Source organism: Salmo salar, chromosome ssa12 (assembly GCF_905237065.1).
Source record: "Salmo salar chromosome ssa12, Ssal_v3.1, whole genome shotgun sequence".
Taxonomy (NCBI): domain Eukaryota; kingdom Metazoa; phylum Chordata; class Actinopteri; order Salmoniformes; family Salmonidae; genus Salmo; species Salmo salar.
In genome coordinates, this window is record NC_059453.1 from 61,784,657 (window position 1) to 61,801,332 (window position 16,676).

Consider the following 16,676-nt stretch of genomic DNA (forward strand, 5'->3'; position numbering starts at 1 on the left):
TGTATGCATGTTTTGAGTTTCTTGGCCTCTAGTATGAGTAGGAAAGCTAGTTTTAGCAAGTATCCTCTGTGTGTGTGTGTGTGTGTCTGAGTGAATGGGTGTTCTGTCTGTACTTAGTGATGCGCACTGAGACACACAGTAGTCCTCGGGGTGCCTTTATGAAGTCAGACGGGGCTTGTTGAAAGGCACGAATGCATCAGGTACCAAGGCATGTGACTGCTGGCATGACTACACTCCAAAGGAAGGCACCATGAAACTGTCAGGCTGTGCAACAGACCAGGAGTTCAGCTGCATCCCAGCTGGATATGGGGGGGGGGACGGGGGGGCTAACCAATCACACACAGTCAGATGACTGACCTGACCCCACAACCATAATGAGCAGCTATGTTGAGGAAGTTGCCAAGAGATGGGGTGAGAGAGAATCCATAGAGCAGAGAGGGGAGATGCTGTGTAGAGCAGTGGTTCCCAAACGTTTTCACTCAGGGCTCCCCCTTCCATCATTGAGGAACACTGCCAATGTACTTGTCAATTTCGAAGTTGCACCTTGTGCATTCTACTATTACCCCCCCACCCCAGGGGAAACGCCCCACAGTTTGGGAACCACTTTTGTAGAGGGATACATACCCACAGTGTGTGTCTGCCTGAATGAGAACGTTTTTGAGTAAAATGTGTGTGTGTGTGAGTCTATCAGTCTTACCCTTCTCTTGGCGCCTTCTCCCGTCTCAAACATCATCTTCAGGCTGTTGAGAGGCACGCTGGGCTTCTCGACGGGGCTGCAGGGGCTGGGTGGCACCACCTTTCCTTCCACATGCATCAGCCCTTCCTCCTCCTCTCCCTCACTTGGCCGCTGATCTTTTCTCTCCATCCTTCTCTCCGCTCCTTCCTTGGCTATAGCTGCTAAGGGATACTGGAAGCAGCTGGCGGCTGTGTCTTGACTACCCTGAGTGCCCGGGGATCCAGGGGATTTGGCTGGGGGGCGGTGCTCGGTCGGTGGCACTGGTTTGGGTACGGCTGGGGGGATAAGGCGGGCGCGTGGTGGGCCGGCTGGTAGCAGGGAGGGTTTGTCTTGGCGAGGTGCCGGCTGCTCCCAGCGCTTCTTCAGAACACTCAGGTTCCCTGGACGCAGTGTGGGAGGCAGGCTCTCCACTGACTGACAGGAAGACAAGAGAAGATTTAGAGAATGGTCAACTGGAAGAATGTCTTGAAGTTTCTGACTGATGCAACGTCTTGAAATAGACCGAAAAGTCAACCACCATGTAAACTGTACCGAGGTTAATTGTGTGTAAGAGTAGTCTTGTATGAGAAACTGTAAGAACACCAAAAAAAACAGTACCATTTCTAACAGTTAGAAATAATACAAAATAGTCACAGTCTCGTTTTTTCAACCGTGTGGAATGAAACTATTATCAACAATATAGTCATCACCAGTTGCTTCCAACATTCTACTTCTACCAGTCAACCATGTCCAGTATTATGTCACCCAATGTCCAGCACCCAGACAAACCAAATTAAAACAGGGAAAAATATAGGAAAAATCTCAAGTTCATAACTCTGTCAGAGTTTTCTTCCCGAGGCCACAGTGGGAAAAGACTGCGGACGGTGGTAGTTACTGACGTGGAAGGAAAGAGAGATTAGATGAGCAGCTGTTCAACCAGCCACGACAGTAGCTGGCTGGTGGCTGAAGTCAGAGCAGGCAACTATCAGCTGCTGCACACTCCACTCCACAGCGGCACACAAAGTCTTGGCTCAAGATGGAGACAGAGCAGGACTGAACACGGAGATCTCGTTCTCAACCATATTCCATTCTGTGGAAACCTACCTCGCCTTTTCCTGAAAGTACAGGAAGTGTTCTCTGCTCTGCTAGGCTCAACCGTCCATGAAGCTCCCGACTCGTAAGTTACGGTGAGCTGCTAGATGAACCACTATGGGACAACAATACTCCACTATGTGACGCCATTCACTGATCTTCATCAGAAGATATGGAAATGAACGTCCGCTTGTAAAACGGCCTGTTTAATATGAGGACGTTCTGAAAGGTATACGAAACAATACGGCCCTTTGAACGCAGAACAGAGAACTAATTAACTTATTTTACATGGGGTAGTCAATGTTCCTTTCAAGAAACCACACTGGGCTATGGAACACAGAGCTCAGCTCAGTACAAAGTATCTAATCGCACCCCATGAAGAAGAGTAACATGTCATCTATATGGTCAAAACGACATCCATGAGACAAGCTCCAATCAGAAGGTAACCAACATTCACAACGCCCTAACGAAGAACAAACCTGATTTTTCCCTTCAACGTGATAATGAGGTGGTCAACCATATAGCAGTGGACGTCCATGCAAACTTCACACAGCTATACAAATAAACTGACACGACTTCCTACTGTCATCACATTGACCACACTTCAACCAAGCAGCAACTCAGACAAACCGAGCCTGCACATCAAGCCGTGCTTCACCAACAAAATATGTGACAGAAACAAGATGGAAACACACATGGAAAAGAAGGAGACTAATATAGGAGGAACAAACAAAGAGAAAGAAGGAAGAGAAACCCAAAGTTGAGAAAAAAAACCTCAGACAGTAGAAAAAAACTAAGATAATCGTTCTCTGTGTGAAAGCAGCTGGAGTACAAGAAGTACGTACAAGAAGTACGTACAAGAAGTACAAGGAAAAAGGAGCAACAGGCAATGAAAAGTTGGTTCCCTGTTTTTCTAAAAGAAGTGGTGAAACCTGTGAGAGCGAGGCGAAGCGTAGTGGGGAGTCTAGGTTGTAGACAGGGAGAGAGTCCTGTAGCTGGAATCAGTCTGCCGTCCTTCCCTCTGGTCTCTGTGCTGAGTAAGGGTGATCAAGCTCTCCCAGATGTTAGCAGTTAGAAAAACTCTGGAAGTAAGAACCAGCCCACCCCCCATCAAGACCAGGAGAAAGAGCGAGATGGAGGCAGAGGGGGAAAAAAATATCCCAGGAAACCAGAAAGCAGGAAATGATACATTTGGGAAATGTTTAACTCTTCGCTGACTGAGTCTGGGGTTCTTTACTTTTCACTTCAAAGTTTATCCCCAAATAAATATGTGGTTATTTGTGTGTGTGACTCCAGCAGACACATGGCTGAAGTTTCAGAGCCAATACCAATGCACTGAAGTCATGGCATCACCTAACATTTACCATGTGTCATGTTACAGAACCTCATGCTGTCAGTGTTGAGATCTGTGATCGCCAATCACATCATGACATTCACATTGCAGACAGTGTTGTACAAAACCAAACTCCCTTTCAGTTATTTATTTTCCTTGAAAACTGGATCATTAAAAGTAAGGCGTCAAATCAACAATGTCACTGCTCCTCCCATTTGACTCTTTTTGTCCTCAAGACACTGCGTGACCTACAACACATAATGTCCTGTTTAACCTATTGAGACATCTCAGCCATTCACCGCTACTGAACGAGAACGCGCACACACACACACACACACACACACACACTACTAGCTTCTACCACCAAGCCATAAGACTGCTGAGCAATTCAGAAAATCACCACCGGACAATTTACATTGACTCCTCCCCCCCCCCCTCCCTTTTGTACACTCGCTGTTTGTTTGTTACCTATGCATAGTCACTTCGCCCCCACCTACATGTACAGACTACCTCAACTAGCCTGTACCCCCGCACACTGACTCGGTACCTGTGCCCCCTGTATATAGCCTCGTTGTTATTCTTAGTGTTACTTTAATTATTACTTTTTATTTTAGTCTACTTGGTAAATATTTTCTCATTGAACTGCACTGTTCGTTAAGGGCTTGTAAAGTCTACACTTATTGTATTCGGCGCATGTGCCAAATAAAATTTGATTTGATTCCTGGTTAGAACACTAAAGGTGACTCAATCTGCCTGACTCAGCAGTAGAAGGGAGGACCTCATGTTGAAAGTTAAGGAGTGGCCATTTATTCCCCTATAAAACTGTCATTAACTTTTGCAGTTAGAGAACATAATAGATGTGATTAAGTAGGAATAATCATACCTGTAATTATATACAGAACCATTACTGATAATGGTCACAGTTGAAGGGGGAATTATACTGAACAAAAATATAAACGCAACATGCACCAATTTCAAAGATTTTACTGAGTTAAAATTCATATAAGGAAATCAGTCAATTGAAATAAATACATTAGGCTCTAATCTGTGGATGTCACATGACTGGGAATACAGATATGCATCTGTTGGTCACAGATACCTTCAAAATATATATATATATAAAATAAAAAAATGGATCAGAAAACCAGTCAGTATCTGGTGTGACCACAATTTGCCTCATGCAGCGCGACACATCTCCTTCACATAGAGTTGATCAGGCTGTTGATTGTGGCCTGTGGAATATTGTCCCACTCCTTCAATGGTTGTGCAAAGTTTCTGGATATTGGCAGAAACTGGAACACGCTGCCTTACACGTCGATCCAGAGCATCCCAAACATGCTCAACGGGTGACATGTCTGGTGAGTATGCAGGCCATGGAAGAACTGGGAAATGTTCAGCTTTCAGGAGTTGTGTACAGATCCTTGCGACATGGGGCTGTGCATTATCATGCTGAAACATGATGATGAAAATGATGACGAAACATGAGGTGATGGTGGTGAATGAATGGCACGACAATGGGCCTCAGGATCTCGTCACGTTATATCTGTGCATTCAAATTGGCACTTTATAAAATGCAATTTTGTTTGTTGATTATTCCTGCCCATATCATAACCCCACCATGTGGTACTCTGTTCACAATGTTGACAACAGCAAACCGCTTGCCTACACAATGCCATACACGTGGTCTGCGGTTGTGAGGCCGGTTGGAAGTATTGCCAAATTCTCTAAAACGACATTGGAGGCGGATTATGATATATAAATGAGCATTACATTCTCTGGCAACAACTCTGATGGTCATTCCTGCAGTCAGCATGCCAATTGCACACTCCCTCAAAACTTGACATATGTGGCATTGTGTTGTGTGACAAAACTGTACATTTTAGAGTGGCCTTTTATTGTCCCCAGCACAAGGTGCACCTGTGTAATGACCATGCTGTTTAATCAGTTTCTTGATATTCCAAACCTGACAGGTGGATGGATTATCTTGACAAAGAAGAAATGCTCACTAACAGGGATCTAAACAAATTTGTGCACAAAATTGGAGAGAAATAAGCTTTTTGTGCATATGGAAAATTTCTGGGATCTTTTATTTCAGCTCAGGAAACATGGGACCAACACTTTACATGTTCCGTTTATATTTTTGTTCAGTGTAGATTCCACACAATCAATATAATGTTAAGACTGCAGGAGCCTCCTTAGCACTCATTTGTGGACCACCATGTAATCATTCATTATGACACTGCTGCTGGTTAACCTGACCAGGAAAAACTCAGGGACCAAAATAAACCTGAAAAAACGAGTTAAAACTCCTGCCCCCGATTCTCATACCACAACACAGAGGATTGCATCTCAGAAGGCTGAGACCTCTCTTCCTCCTATGACCCAAATTTACAGCCCACCCTTTAGGACTAGTGCTGCCTGTGGGTCCACGCACACACACAGCCTTGTGCTGACTAGACCTGTTTAACTCAGCACAAACAGGAAGACTGGAGGAACAGCATGCACCACACAAAAATACAACCAGTGTGTGTGTGTGTGTGTGTGTGTGTCTTCTCCTCACTCTGAATGACCTTAATAAGGACCTTGTGTGTAAACAATGTTTGTCTACAACTACTTGAGCCTCTCCAGAATTCCACAATATCACGTCACGCAGGGCAACTCCTGTGCTACACTCTAGGTCCAGATTCACTGGCAGCTAGGTACCCAATGATCAAAATACATTCCCCATCGATGAGCCATTGGAAATGTTAGGTAGTTACCTTGTACTCCTGCATGACATCGGCCGATCACTTATTCCCTTGTCCACTTCTCCAGCACTTCCCAACAAACAAAGACAATAACCAACAGAGAAGACAACTATCCCAACAGACAAAGACAACTATCCCAACAGAGGGAATTACTTTGGGATTAGTCGACTGAGTCAGGATTATGGGGCTGACGGCCTGCCCATCACAATAAGTGGCCAGGCAGAACTAGGCATGGAATTGTTTGGTGTGTTCCTCAGACGAGATGAGGATTATAATGGGTGTGTGGGAGGTGGACATTTTCGAAAGGCTGTCATTTTACCACGTGAATGACAAAATGCTTTATCCCATCTACTCACTGTCAAAAATAAGTAGCCTGAGCAGAGAAGAGAGCACAAAACCACTTAGGCATACAGACGGAGCAGCCTACTGGTCAGACTTAGAAGGCGAGCCCACCAGACACCGCTTCCGAGCATATTACTCGCCAATGTCTAATCTCTAGTAAAACAAGGTTGATGAAATTAGGGCACGATTTTCCTTCCAGAGAGACATCAGAGATTGTAACAGTCTGTTTCACGGAAACATGGCTCACTCGGGATACGTTGTCAGAGTCGGTACAGCCACCCGGTTTCTTCAGGCATCGTGCCAAAAGAAACAAACATCTCCCTGGTAAGAAGGGAGGGGGTGTATGCCTTATGATTAACGACTCATGGTGTAATCACAACAACATACAGGAACTTGAGTCCTTTTGTTCACCTGACCTAGAATCAAATGCCGACCGCATTATCTACCAAGAGAATTCTCTTTGATTATAGTCTTAGCCATGTATATTATTAACAAGTGCATCGGTGATGTTGTACCCACTGTGACTATTAAAACCTTCCCTAATCAGAAACCGTGGATTGATGGAAGCATTCGTGCAAAACCGAAAGCGCTTTTAATCATGGCAAGGCAACATGACTGAATACAAATAGTGTAGCTATTCCCTCTGCAAGGCAATCAAACAAGCAAAGCGTCAGTATAGAGACAAAGTAGAGTCGCAATTCATCGGCTCAAACACGAGACGTATGTGGTAGGGTCTACAGACAATCACAGATTACAAAAAGAAAACCAGCCATGTAGCGGACATCGACATTTGCTCCCAGACAAATTAAAACAACTTCTTTGCCCGCTTTGAGGACAACACAGTGCCACTGACACGGCCCGCTACAAAAGCCTGTGGACTCTCCTTCACCGTGGCCAACGTGAGTAAAACATTTAAACATGTTAACCCTCGCAAGGCTGCCGGCCCAGACGGCATCCCTAGACGCTGTCCTCAGGGCATGCGCAGACCAGCTAGCTGGTGTGTTTGCGGACATATTCAATCAATCCCTATCCCAGTCTGCTGTCCCCACATGCTTCAAGATGGCCACCATTGTTCCTGTTCTGAAGAAAGCTAAGGTAACTGAGCTAAATGACTACAGCCCTGTAGCACTCACTTCCGTCATCATGAAGTGCTTTGAGAGACTAGTCAAGGATCATATCACCTCCACCCTACCTGCTACCCTAGACTCACTCCAATTTGCTTACCGCCCCAATAGGTCCACAGATGACGCAATCGCCATCACACTGCCCTATCCTATCTGGACAAGAGGAATACCTATGTAAGAATGCTGTTCATTGACTACAGCTCAGCATTTAACACCATAGTACCCTCCAAAGTCGTCATTAAGCTCGAGACCCTGGGTCTCGACCCCGCCCTGTGCAACTGGGTCCTGGACTTTGACAGGCCGCCCCCAGGTGGTGAGGGTAGGAAACAACATCTCCACCCCGCTGATCCCCAACACTGGGGCCCCACAAGGGTGCATTCTCAGCCCCCTCCTGTACTCCCTGTTCACCCATGACTGCGTGGCCATGCACGATTCCAACTCAATCATCAAGGTTGCAGACGACACTACAGTGGTAGGCTTGATTACCAACAACGACGAGACAGCCTACAGGGAGGAGGTGAGGTGCCTCAGAGTGTGGTGTCAGGAAAATAACCTCACACTCAACGTCAACAAAACAAAGGAGATGACCGTGGACTACAGGAAACAGCAGAGGGAGCACCCCCCATCCACATCGACGGGTCAGTAGTGGAGAAGGTGGAAAGCTTCAAGTTCCTCGGCGTACACATCACGGACAAACTGAAATGGTCCACCCACACAGACAGTGTGGTGAAGAAGGCGTAACAGTGCCTCTTCAACCCCAGGAGGCTGAAGAAATTTGGCTTGTCACCTAAAACACTCAAACTTTTACAGATGCACAACCGAGAGCATCCTGTCGGGCTGTATCACCGCCTGGTACGGCAACTGCACCGCCCACAACCGAATGGCTCTCTAGAGGGTAGTGAGGTCTGCACAACACATCACCGGGGGCAAACTACCTGCCCTCCAGGATACCTACAGCACCCGATGTCACTGCCTGTTCACCCCGCTATCATCCAGAAGGCGAGGTCAGTACAGGTGCATCAAAGCTGGAACCGAGAGACTGAAAAACAGATTCTATCTCAAGGCCATCAGACTGTTACACAGCCATCACTAACAGTGTGGCTGCTGCCAACATACAGACTCAAATCTCTGGCCACTTTAATACATGGATTTAATAAAGGTATCACTAGTCACTTTAAATAATGCCACTTTAATAATGTCTACATATCCTACATTACTCAACTCATATGTATACACTATTTCAAACCATCTACTGCATCTCGCCTATGCCGCACGGCCATCGCTCATCCATATATTTATATGTACATATTCTTATTCATCCCTTTATATTTGTGTATAAGGTAGTCGTTGTGAATTTGTTAGATTACTTGTTAGATATTACTGCATTGTCAGTTCTAAAAGCACTTGCATTTCGCTACACTCGCATTAACATCTGCTAACCATGTGTATGTGACCAATAAAATTTGATCGGATATAGTTCAATGGTGACAGAGTCAAAGAGTCAGGGACTTGACCAAGAGGGCAGCTTCACAAGCGTATCATTGAACTGGTGACTGTGTCTGAGGTGATGTCACATCCTGTAATTCCATGAGTGGGTCTCCTGTTGGGGAGCTGAATGGAGATACTCACTGCTTTCTTCTTCTTCTCAGCATTGGCCTCCTCAGCAGCTCTCTGGTACCTATGGAACAGAGGAGCAACACTGACCTCTGCTGATCAAGAACAGAGGTGCACGCAGTAAAGTAGACCAAAGCATTACACTGGGAATGGAAGTTTGCACTGATATTAAATCAATAGTATCTGAACATGTTTTGAAGGTCTAAAGAGATCAGGGAAGTGTAAGCAATATAAAAAGAGTTTTGGGCTATTTCCACAGATCCCGTTTCCTGCTTTTCGACTGTAACACCAGTGTTACACCGGTTTTATACACTCTTATGTTATACTAGGGAAATTGTGATTCCATAGCTAGGGCTGACAGAGAGGACTTGTTGTTGATTCTGCTCTTCACCTCTGCATAGTCAAAACGGTTGCTTTGTGAGGTGTTAAAGTTCACAGTTAGCCATAGCTATGTAAATGCCAGCTGAAATGTACGAGTGGCACGGTAGGTCAGGATTGTTGTAAGGCAACAGCTACTTTACATAGCAACAGAAGAAAATGACCTGTACATGCAAGGTGTATGAGGAAATAGGTCACGGTTGATAGTCAAGTGTAAGTGGTTGTCATTTTGGCTCCCCACTGATCAGACTTGACTGACTGTATGTACATACTGGAGCACCAAAAGGACAAGTGTGATTGGTACAGTACGTACGTAGAGCTGGGCGATATGGAGGATTCCCTACAGATAGATGTGTGTTTGGTATGATGAATTTGGAAGAGAAGTGTCTACGGAAAGTGTACTCATACAGACAGAAGTGTCTAGTAGTGAGCTGTGCGTGTCACTCACTTGGAGAAGCGCTCTGCGATGGCGTTGGTCTTGCCTCGCGTGCTGACCAACGAGAGCTCCCTGGCGGTGATCCGTAAAGACTGCGACGCCCACGACTTTCTGCTGAACGAACTTCCGCCTTCCATCTCCGCCTCCTAACACACACACACGCTAATTAATGACAGAATCAAAATGTCTACTTAAACATTTTTTAAAACTACATTACCTGTTTTACATGAAATACAAGTCCCATAATTCTCCAACACCCATCTTACAGAAATGACCTAATACAGTGTATAATACACAGCCTGGAGAGCCTGGATTCAACAACCAACACTGGCACTGTTGGATGACATCATCCAGCTGTTTGTCCATGGCGTGCACAGTGCACTACCTCATTCATCATGAATCAATCAAACCACGGCATAGACAATACAGGGTGACACCTTAATTGAAGGGTAATGAATAACATGTTAATAACAATGACAACTTGTGTAAGTTGAAACAAACACATTTGTAATTTTGTTTGGGGTGTAATGACCCAGGAGTTTTCCCATGAAAACATTGCCCTACCAGGTAGCCTACAGCCCATTGATTATTACCAATATAGGCATTTTGTATGCTTTTATTGCTTTATATAAACTAAAGTTATGCCAGTAAAGTGTTCTCTTTAATGGGTTCATAGTCTATTTCACCCAGATCCCCCAGAATAATAGCAGAGTGTTGACAGACAGGAGGGATTAACGCAGCACTGTCTCTGTACAAAGAGGTACTGTCTATCCCTCAGCTTCCCCAATGGTGAGGTCATTGATCTGTGTGTCAATCACCTGCTCTGCTCTCTGTCTAGGAGTCTGTCCGCCCCCGAGATATCATCTACAGCACATACCCTCCCCCTGCTGCTATGAGCTCACACACTCAAACATTGCATGGTTACAGGAGCAAGCAGACAGATTCTGCCATCATGATCGAGCGGGAAAGTTCAGACACGACTGTGGGACGGGTACACAACTGAGATTAGCAGCAATGTTGTCATTGTGTAAATCCGAGCATATCATCATCTGTTCCGAGACAGCCGGGGGGGGCCTGGTCCGAGACAGCCGGGGGGCCGGGGGGCCTGGTCCGAGACAGCCGGGCGGGGGCCTGGTCCGAGACAGCCGGGGGGGGCCTGGTCCGAGACAGCCGGGGGGGGGCCTGGTCCGAGACAGCCGGGGGAGGCCTGGTCCGAGACAGCCGGGGGAGGCCTGGTCCGAGACAGCCGGGGGAGGCCTGGTCCGAGACAGCCGGGGGAGGCCTGGGGGGCCTGGTCCGAGACAGCCGGGGGGGCCTGGTCCGAGACAGCCGGGGGGGGCCTGGTCCGAGACAGCCGGGGGGGGCCTGGTCCGAGACAGCCGGGGGGGCCTGGTCCGAGACAGCCGGGGGGGCCTGGTACGAGACAGCCGGGGGGGCCTGGTACGAGACAGCCGGGGGGGCCTGGTCCGAGACAGCCGGGGGGCCTGTTCCGAGACAGCCGGGGGGCCTGGTCCGAGACAGCCGGGGGCCTGGTCCGAGACAGCCGGGGGGGCCTGTTCTGTTCGGAGGAGAAAACCAGCACTCCAACTGCCACTTATCTCAGCCTGATCTTCATAATCAACAATTATAGAGGGCCAGAGTATAACATACACCCACACACCCACATGCCCAAATGCACACAGGAAGTTAGTTACTATAGTTACTGTGCTTTCCAATAGACACGTACACTAACAAAAAAAACGGTCTCATAACACAGCTGATAAGCCAGTAAAATAGTAATTTGTCTGGAAGGGAGGGAATTATGAGAATCGACAAAAGCATTTATCAGTTTATACATGGACCCACCTTTGGTACACTGCATGGTGTGTATTTGTAGTCATTTTCAGATAAATTAATATCAATAGGCTGTCTTGGGCCAGCCGGAAGGGTGTATGGACCATGCCCTTTCATCTGGACATTTTCATTAAGGTGTGCTTTGCAGGTATTACATCATTACCCGACAAAGAGACTGAATTGAATGTAACATTATCAGAGCAGCTGGTTGTGTGTTGACTCAGACATGACCAAGCACACGTATAAACATAGTAGAGGCAATTCCATGATAACGGAATTACAGACTCAGATTTTTCACTTTATAATGTACACCAAACAAAAAAAACATACATTTCAAAGCTTAACAAACCATATAACTCTATGCACAGGTACTAGTTTTAACAATTTCCACTGGCAATTTTACAAAAATACATTTACAGGAAGAACTGTGCAGATAAAGTTCAGTAACAGAATAAAATTGAGGGAGATTTGACCATAATTCTATGACCAAATTTAGCATCTGCACAGTTTTTCCAGTACATTTTTATATTTGTTTTTGCTGTGTAAATTATTCAAAGTAGCCACTGTGCATAGAGTTCAACTTTGAAATCAATGATTTTGTTTGGCATACATTTTAAAGTGAAAAATCTGTCTCAGCGTAATTCCATTACCATGGAATTGCTCATAGGCTACACAAGCAAACCAGCACTACGAGTGTGACCATGACGACAACCATAACAATGACCAATTCCAAAAGAATCTCCAACACTTCCTGTCTACAAACCATGGGATCCAGGAAAATAAATATCTAATCCACAGAGAGAGACATCACATGGACTTCTCATAAAGACAGTATTTAGCATGGCCACAGAGACGGTTTAAAACTCGGCCTTGCATCTCAGTCATATTTAACGAGAAAAGCGTTTTTAAAAAATAGGGCAAAGCTTAAACCTTAGCTTAAGAAGTGCATATTGGTTGAAAGCCTGTGCAACCCTGAGGTATGTGTTCACTGGAAAAGGGATAAAGTGTAATGCGTGTCAGAGGCAAAGCATCATATTCATGCGCATCAGCACAGCAGGCCAGATCAGGAAGCCAACAGGCAGAATTCCAGTGGAATTCCTCAAAAATCATCCTCAGCCTTTCCTCCAAGCTGCCTCTCCAAGCTAAGCATAGGGGAAACTACCTCACAGTAGAAACCAAGATGCAGGGATCGAAGAACAAACTGGATGAGCAGGAAATAAACTCAGTCACTCTTGGAGGAGAATGGAAGTTGAATATAAAACACTTTATTTGGGCTGCTTGTCTATTCAACTTCCATTGTACTCTTATCACCTGCAAGCACAACCATCTCCTGCTGTTGTGCCTTTGAGCAAGTTGCTTAACCCCTCTAACTTCTCCAGGGACGCTGCACTGTGTCTGCCCTCTACCCCATCCAGTGCATGTTTTATATGTCCTTCTGAGGGGTTGGGATAGAACAGACAACAAATTGCCAATGGACATTTGTGCACATTGGACAATAAAAAGGAATCATCTTCCTCTAAGCATACAGAAGTAGTGGAAGTAGCAGCATAGCTGTAGCAGCAGCAGTAGTAAGTGGTTATGGTGGTTATGGTATGTAGAGGAACAGGTAGCCTAACCAAACAGAGACAAGGCTTCCTTTTCATTTGGCATTCGACTTCTTGGAAGCAAACTGCAACAGAACAAGTTTAGTTGATCTGGCCCAGTCTAGTCTACACTATCACCATATCTGAATAGCACTTGTATGTAGTGATGGGGGATATTATTTCAGATGATATATCATATTGACAATATCGTAATATTATTTTTGGTGCTAGTTCGCTATGCCTGCACCAAAACTCCTGTATTTTTACTTCATAGCACTTTAAAAAAAAAAATTTAAATAGGGAGCCCATTTGTTTTCAGCACTTTTATTTATATGAATGATCAAAACTTGTTTTCTCATGGGTCTCTCTTGTCCCTCTGCAGCAGACATTTGGTGAGCAATACGTTTGGAACATCGAATCGCAATAAAAATCACAATACATAAGTATTGAGATAATATCATAGCGCGAGTTCCCTGGCAATTCCCTGCCCCTCCTGTATGGTGAGCAAGTATATTGACAGGAAATTAAATCTTTACTTCAACATACTTGATTGTGACTGTAAACTCGACATGATATGGGGACCGGATGTTCGGAATAACTTTTGAACATAAGTGACATTGACAGATCCTGCGGACGTGCCTTTCCTGAGGCAATCATTATCGTGTTTCAGTCAACGAGGCCTCTGTGTCAATTTCATTAAAGCACAAAGCGGAACGGCCTTTGAACCTTCACTTTCATCTCATTGCAATGCTGTATCCACAACAAACCCAGATACGGAACACAACACCGGATCAGTCTGTATTGCGCAATATAGCCATTTTTTTTATCATCATCATCATCATCAGTGCCTTGAGTGACATGGAGGTACAATCAGTCATGAGCAGCTCAAATGTAGGAATGGGGTTTATAATTTGCTACCCTCCCCCCAACACAAAAAAAGACATGAAGATAAAACTTTTTTTTAAATGAAAATATCTTTGCAGCTAAGTAAATGCCAGGGACGTCAATAAGACATATTGAAATAACACAATGTCAGGATCACATTGACTGCACCAATAGCCAGATCTGGGGAAGGAGGGTATACAGTGACTACAGAAAGTCTACACCCCTTTCAACTTTCACATTTTGCCGCCTTAAAATATACACCTAAAAAGGGATTCAAGTAGATATTTTTCCTACGGATCTACACAACCTACACCACATTTTCAAAGTGAAAGAAAGTCATAGAACATTGTCCAAATTAAGATTTTTTTATATATAATCATAATTGGATCTGAGTGAGTTAATACAGGTTGAAGCGGTTTTGGCAGCCAATACAGCTGTGAGTCATTTTCATTCTACCAGCTTTACACAACTCCTAGGGCAACATATATCCATTGTTTTTGTTAAAATTGCACAGGCTCAGTAAATTTGGTTGGATGTCAATGATGGACAGCGATATTTCAACCTTTTATCAGATTTCCTTAAACAGATTTAAGTCAGGACTGAGACTAGACCACTCAGGAACACTCAACAGCTCTTGGAAAAACATAAAACTATCACAGGGTTAGGTTTTCAGAAGACTGGGGTGGATTTTCCTCTGACCTTTCACCTGGGCTTTGCTGCTTTCGTATTTATTTTGATCTTAAACTCCTCAGTCCCTGGTGGTGACAAGCATATCCATAACGTGATGCTGCCACCACAATACTTGAAAATACAAAAGGAAACAACAACATAGTTTTCACTCCCATATTACTGGCCTGTATGACAAAGTGAAAAGAAAGAAGCCCATGTTAAAAATTCCACTCCAAATCATACATTCTGTTTTCAACAAGGCTGTTAAGTAATACTGCAAAGACAACACAACAAATAAACACACTTTTTGGACTAAATTAAAAACTACAGGGTTGGGTCATACCCCAAAGTAAAACCCTTCTCTATTTTCAAGTATTGTGGTGGCAGCATCATGTTATGGGTATACTTGTCAAAAATCTAATTGAATCCCTTTTTAGATCATTTAAGGGGTGTAGAATTTCTATTGGCACTGTAGCCTTGTGACAAACTCGATTTGCTTGTTACGCTGCAATTTGATTTGCAGGTACTGACACTATGTAATTAAACCGAACCATAGCAAAACAAGTACCATGCAGTTTAAAAGCTTCTTGAAGTCCGTCTCTAAAACAGACTTTGAAAAAAGAAAACAAATCAATAGTCAATTCTGCCTGGTTCTGAACAAAGAATCCTTAAACACAAAATAATTCAAGCTAAACTAGCAGATTGAGTCAGAAAGTGAAACACAGGCCTCTCCCTCATAGCTGACTTGGCACCCCTCAGCTCATGGGACTGATCAGGCGTCACAAAGCCGCCATCCTTGGTTTAACCCGTGTTTAGACAATAGGTAGGGAAAAGTCACATCCATGACATGGATACTGTTGGACTAGCCTTACTACAGTAACACTGGGAGTTATGGTCAATACTCTCAGTGAGAACAGAGATAATGATTTTTGAAACGCTATACACACAGTTACAAAAACAATAGCACAAGGGGAGCGGTAACTTCATTTCTCCCCAAAGAGTTCAAGTTAACCGTGACACACCTTAAACGTACCTTTATGAATGGATTATTTTTCTGTTCTCTTCTCGATATAAAGTTATTGTCTGACCTATATTCTTTTATAGCACTCCAGTTTCGGTCCAGCCTTTACTTTAAGCACTTCCGGTGTGTCCCACTCCCCTGGTGAAACCTTGCGACACCTGACACAGTGTGTATGTGCATGTCTCTAGTGTGTAAGAGTGTAAGGGGCGGAGTGAGGAGAAAGGTGTCATGAGAGTGGAGGAAGCAGGTCACATGATTTCCTGTACCAATGACCTTAGAGATTGAATTCCACCTGCCAGGTACATAGGGTGTGTATCTTCAGCAGAATTTCTAGGAAATAGTCTATACAACTGCTCTACAGTTAAGTGTTTTACAACCTGGTGAAAAACTCAAAACTGATCTAAATTGTGTGATTCTATGGCACAGGTGGCACAGGTGGGTGGTTGTGGCAAAGGACAGCTGGAGGAGAGAGGTGAAGAGAAAGGAGGAGGAGGGACAGAGGGGAGAGGAGACGAACAGAGCGAGAAGCTCAGGTTTCTCTGCCCTGTTTGAAAGGTTGAAGCGCGTGGTTGGGCCTGCGTGGTGCTGTGGCAGGGAGAGAAAACCCTGGCTCTCAATACACTCAACACATTGCGACCTCACAGGCCCTGTCTAACCAGTACCGATCCTTGCCTCACACCTGGAGGTGTGCACTCACACACAGTCGCGCACACACAGCTTTGTCTTCAAAAACCATAACATTTTACACATTTTTCACTAGAGCAGTTTACCTATATCAATTTCTGTAGCAATTCATTGGCTTGGCACAGAAATTGACAACTGAATCAAAACGTTGTCCATTTCTGTCTGTGTCTCATTAATAAATCGACTTTAGGAGCATGTCAGAGTTGAGAAAATGTACAGT

The 16,676-nt window shown here is 44.7% G+C and overlaps 1 protein-coding gene across 4 annotated transcripts in view; it reads right to left on the reverse strand.

The window, feature by feature from the left end:
- Positions 1–16,676, reverse strand: part of LOC106565453 (LIM domain and actin-binding protein 1) — a 30,793-nt gene that overhangs the window by 12,340 nt on the left and 1,777 nt on the right. For 2 of the 4 annotated variants that reach the window (XM_014132607.2, XM_014132604.2), the window contains exons 2-4: positions 9,794–9,927; positions 8,983–9,031; positions 698–1,150 (exon numbers count right to left, since the gene is read on the reverse strand). In XM_014132607.2, coding sequence (XP_013988082.2) covers positions 698–1,150; positions 8,983–9,031; positions 9,794–9,918 — 627 coding nt within the window. In that variant the 5' untranslated portion in view covers positions 9,919–9,927. Of the gene's footprint in view, positions 1–697; positions 1,151–5,899; positions 5,930–8,982; positions 9,032–9,793; positions 9,928–15,784; positions 15,983–16,676 lie in introns of those variants that run through there. The other 2 variants (XM_014132605.2, XM_014132608.2) reach the window with 2 other exon arrangements.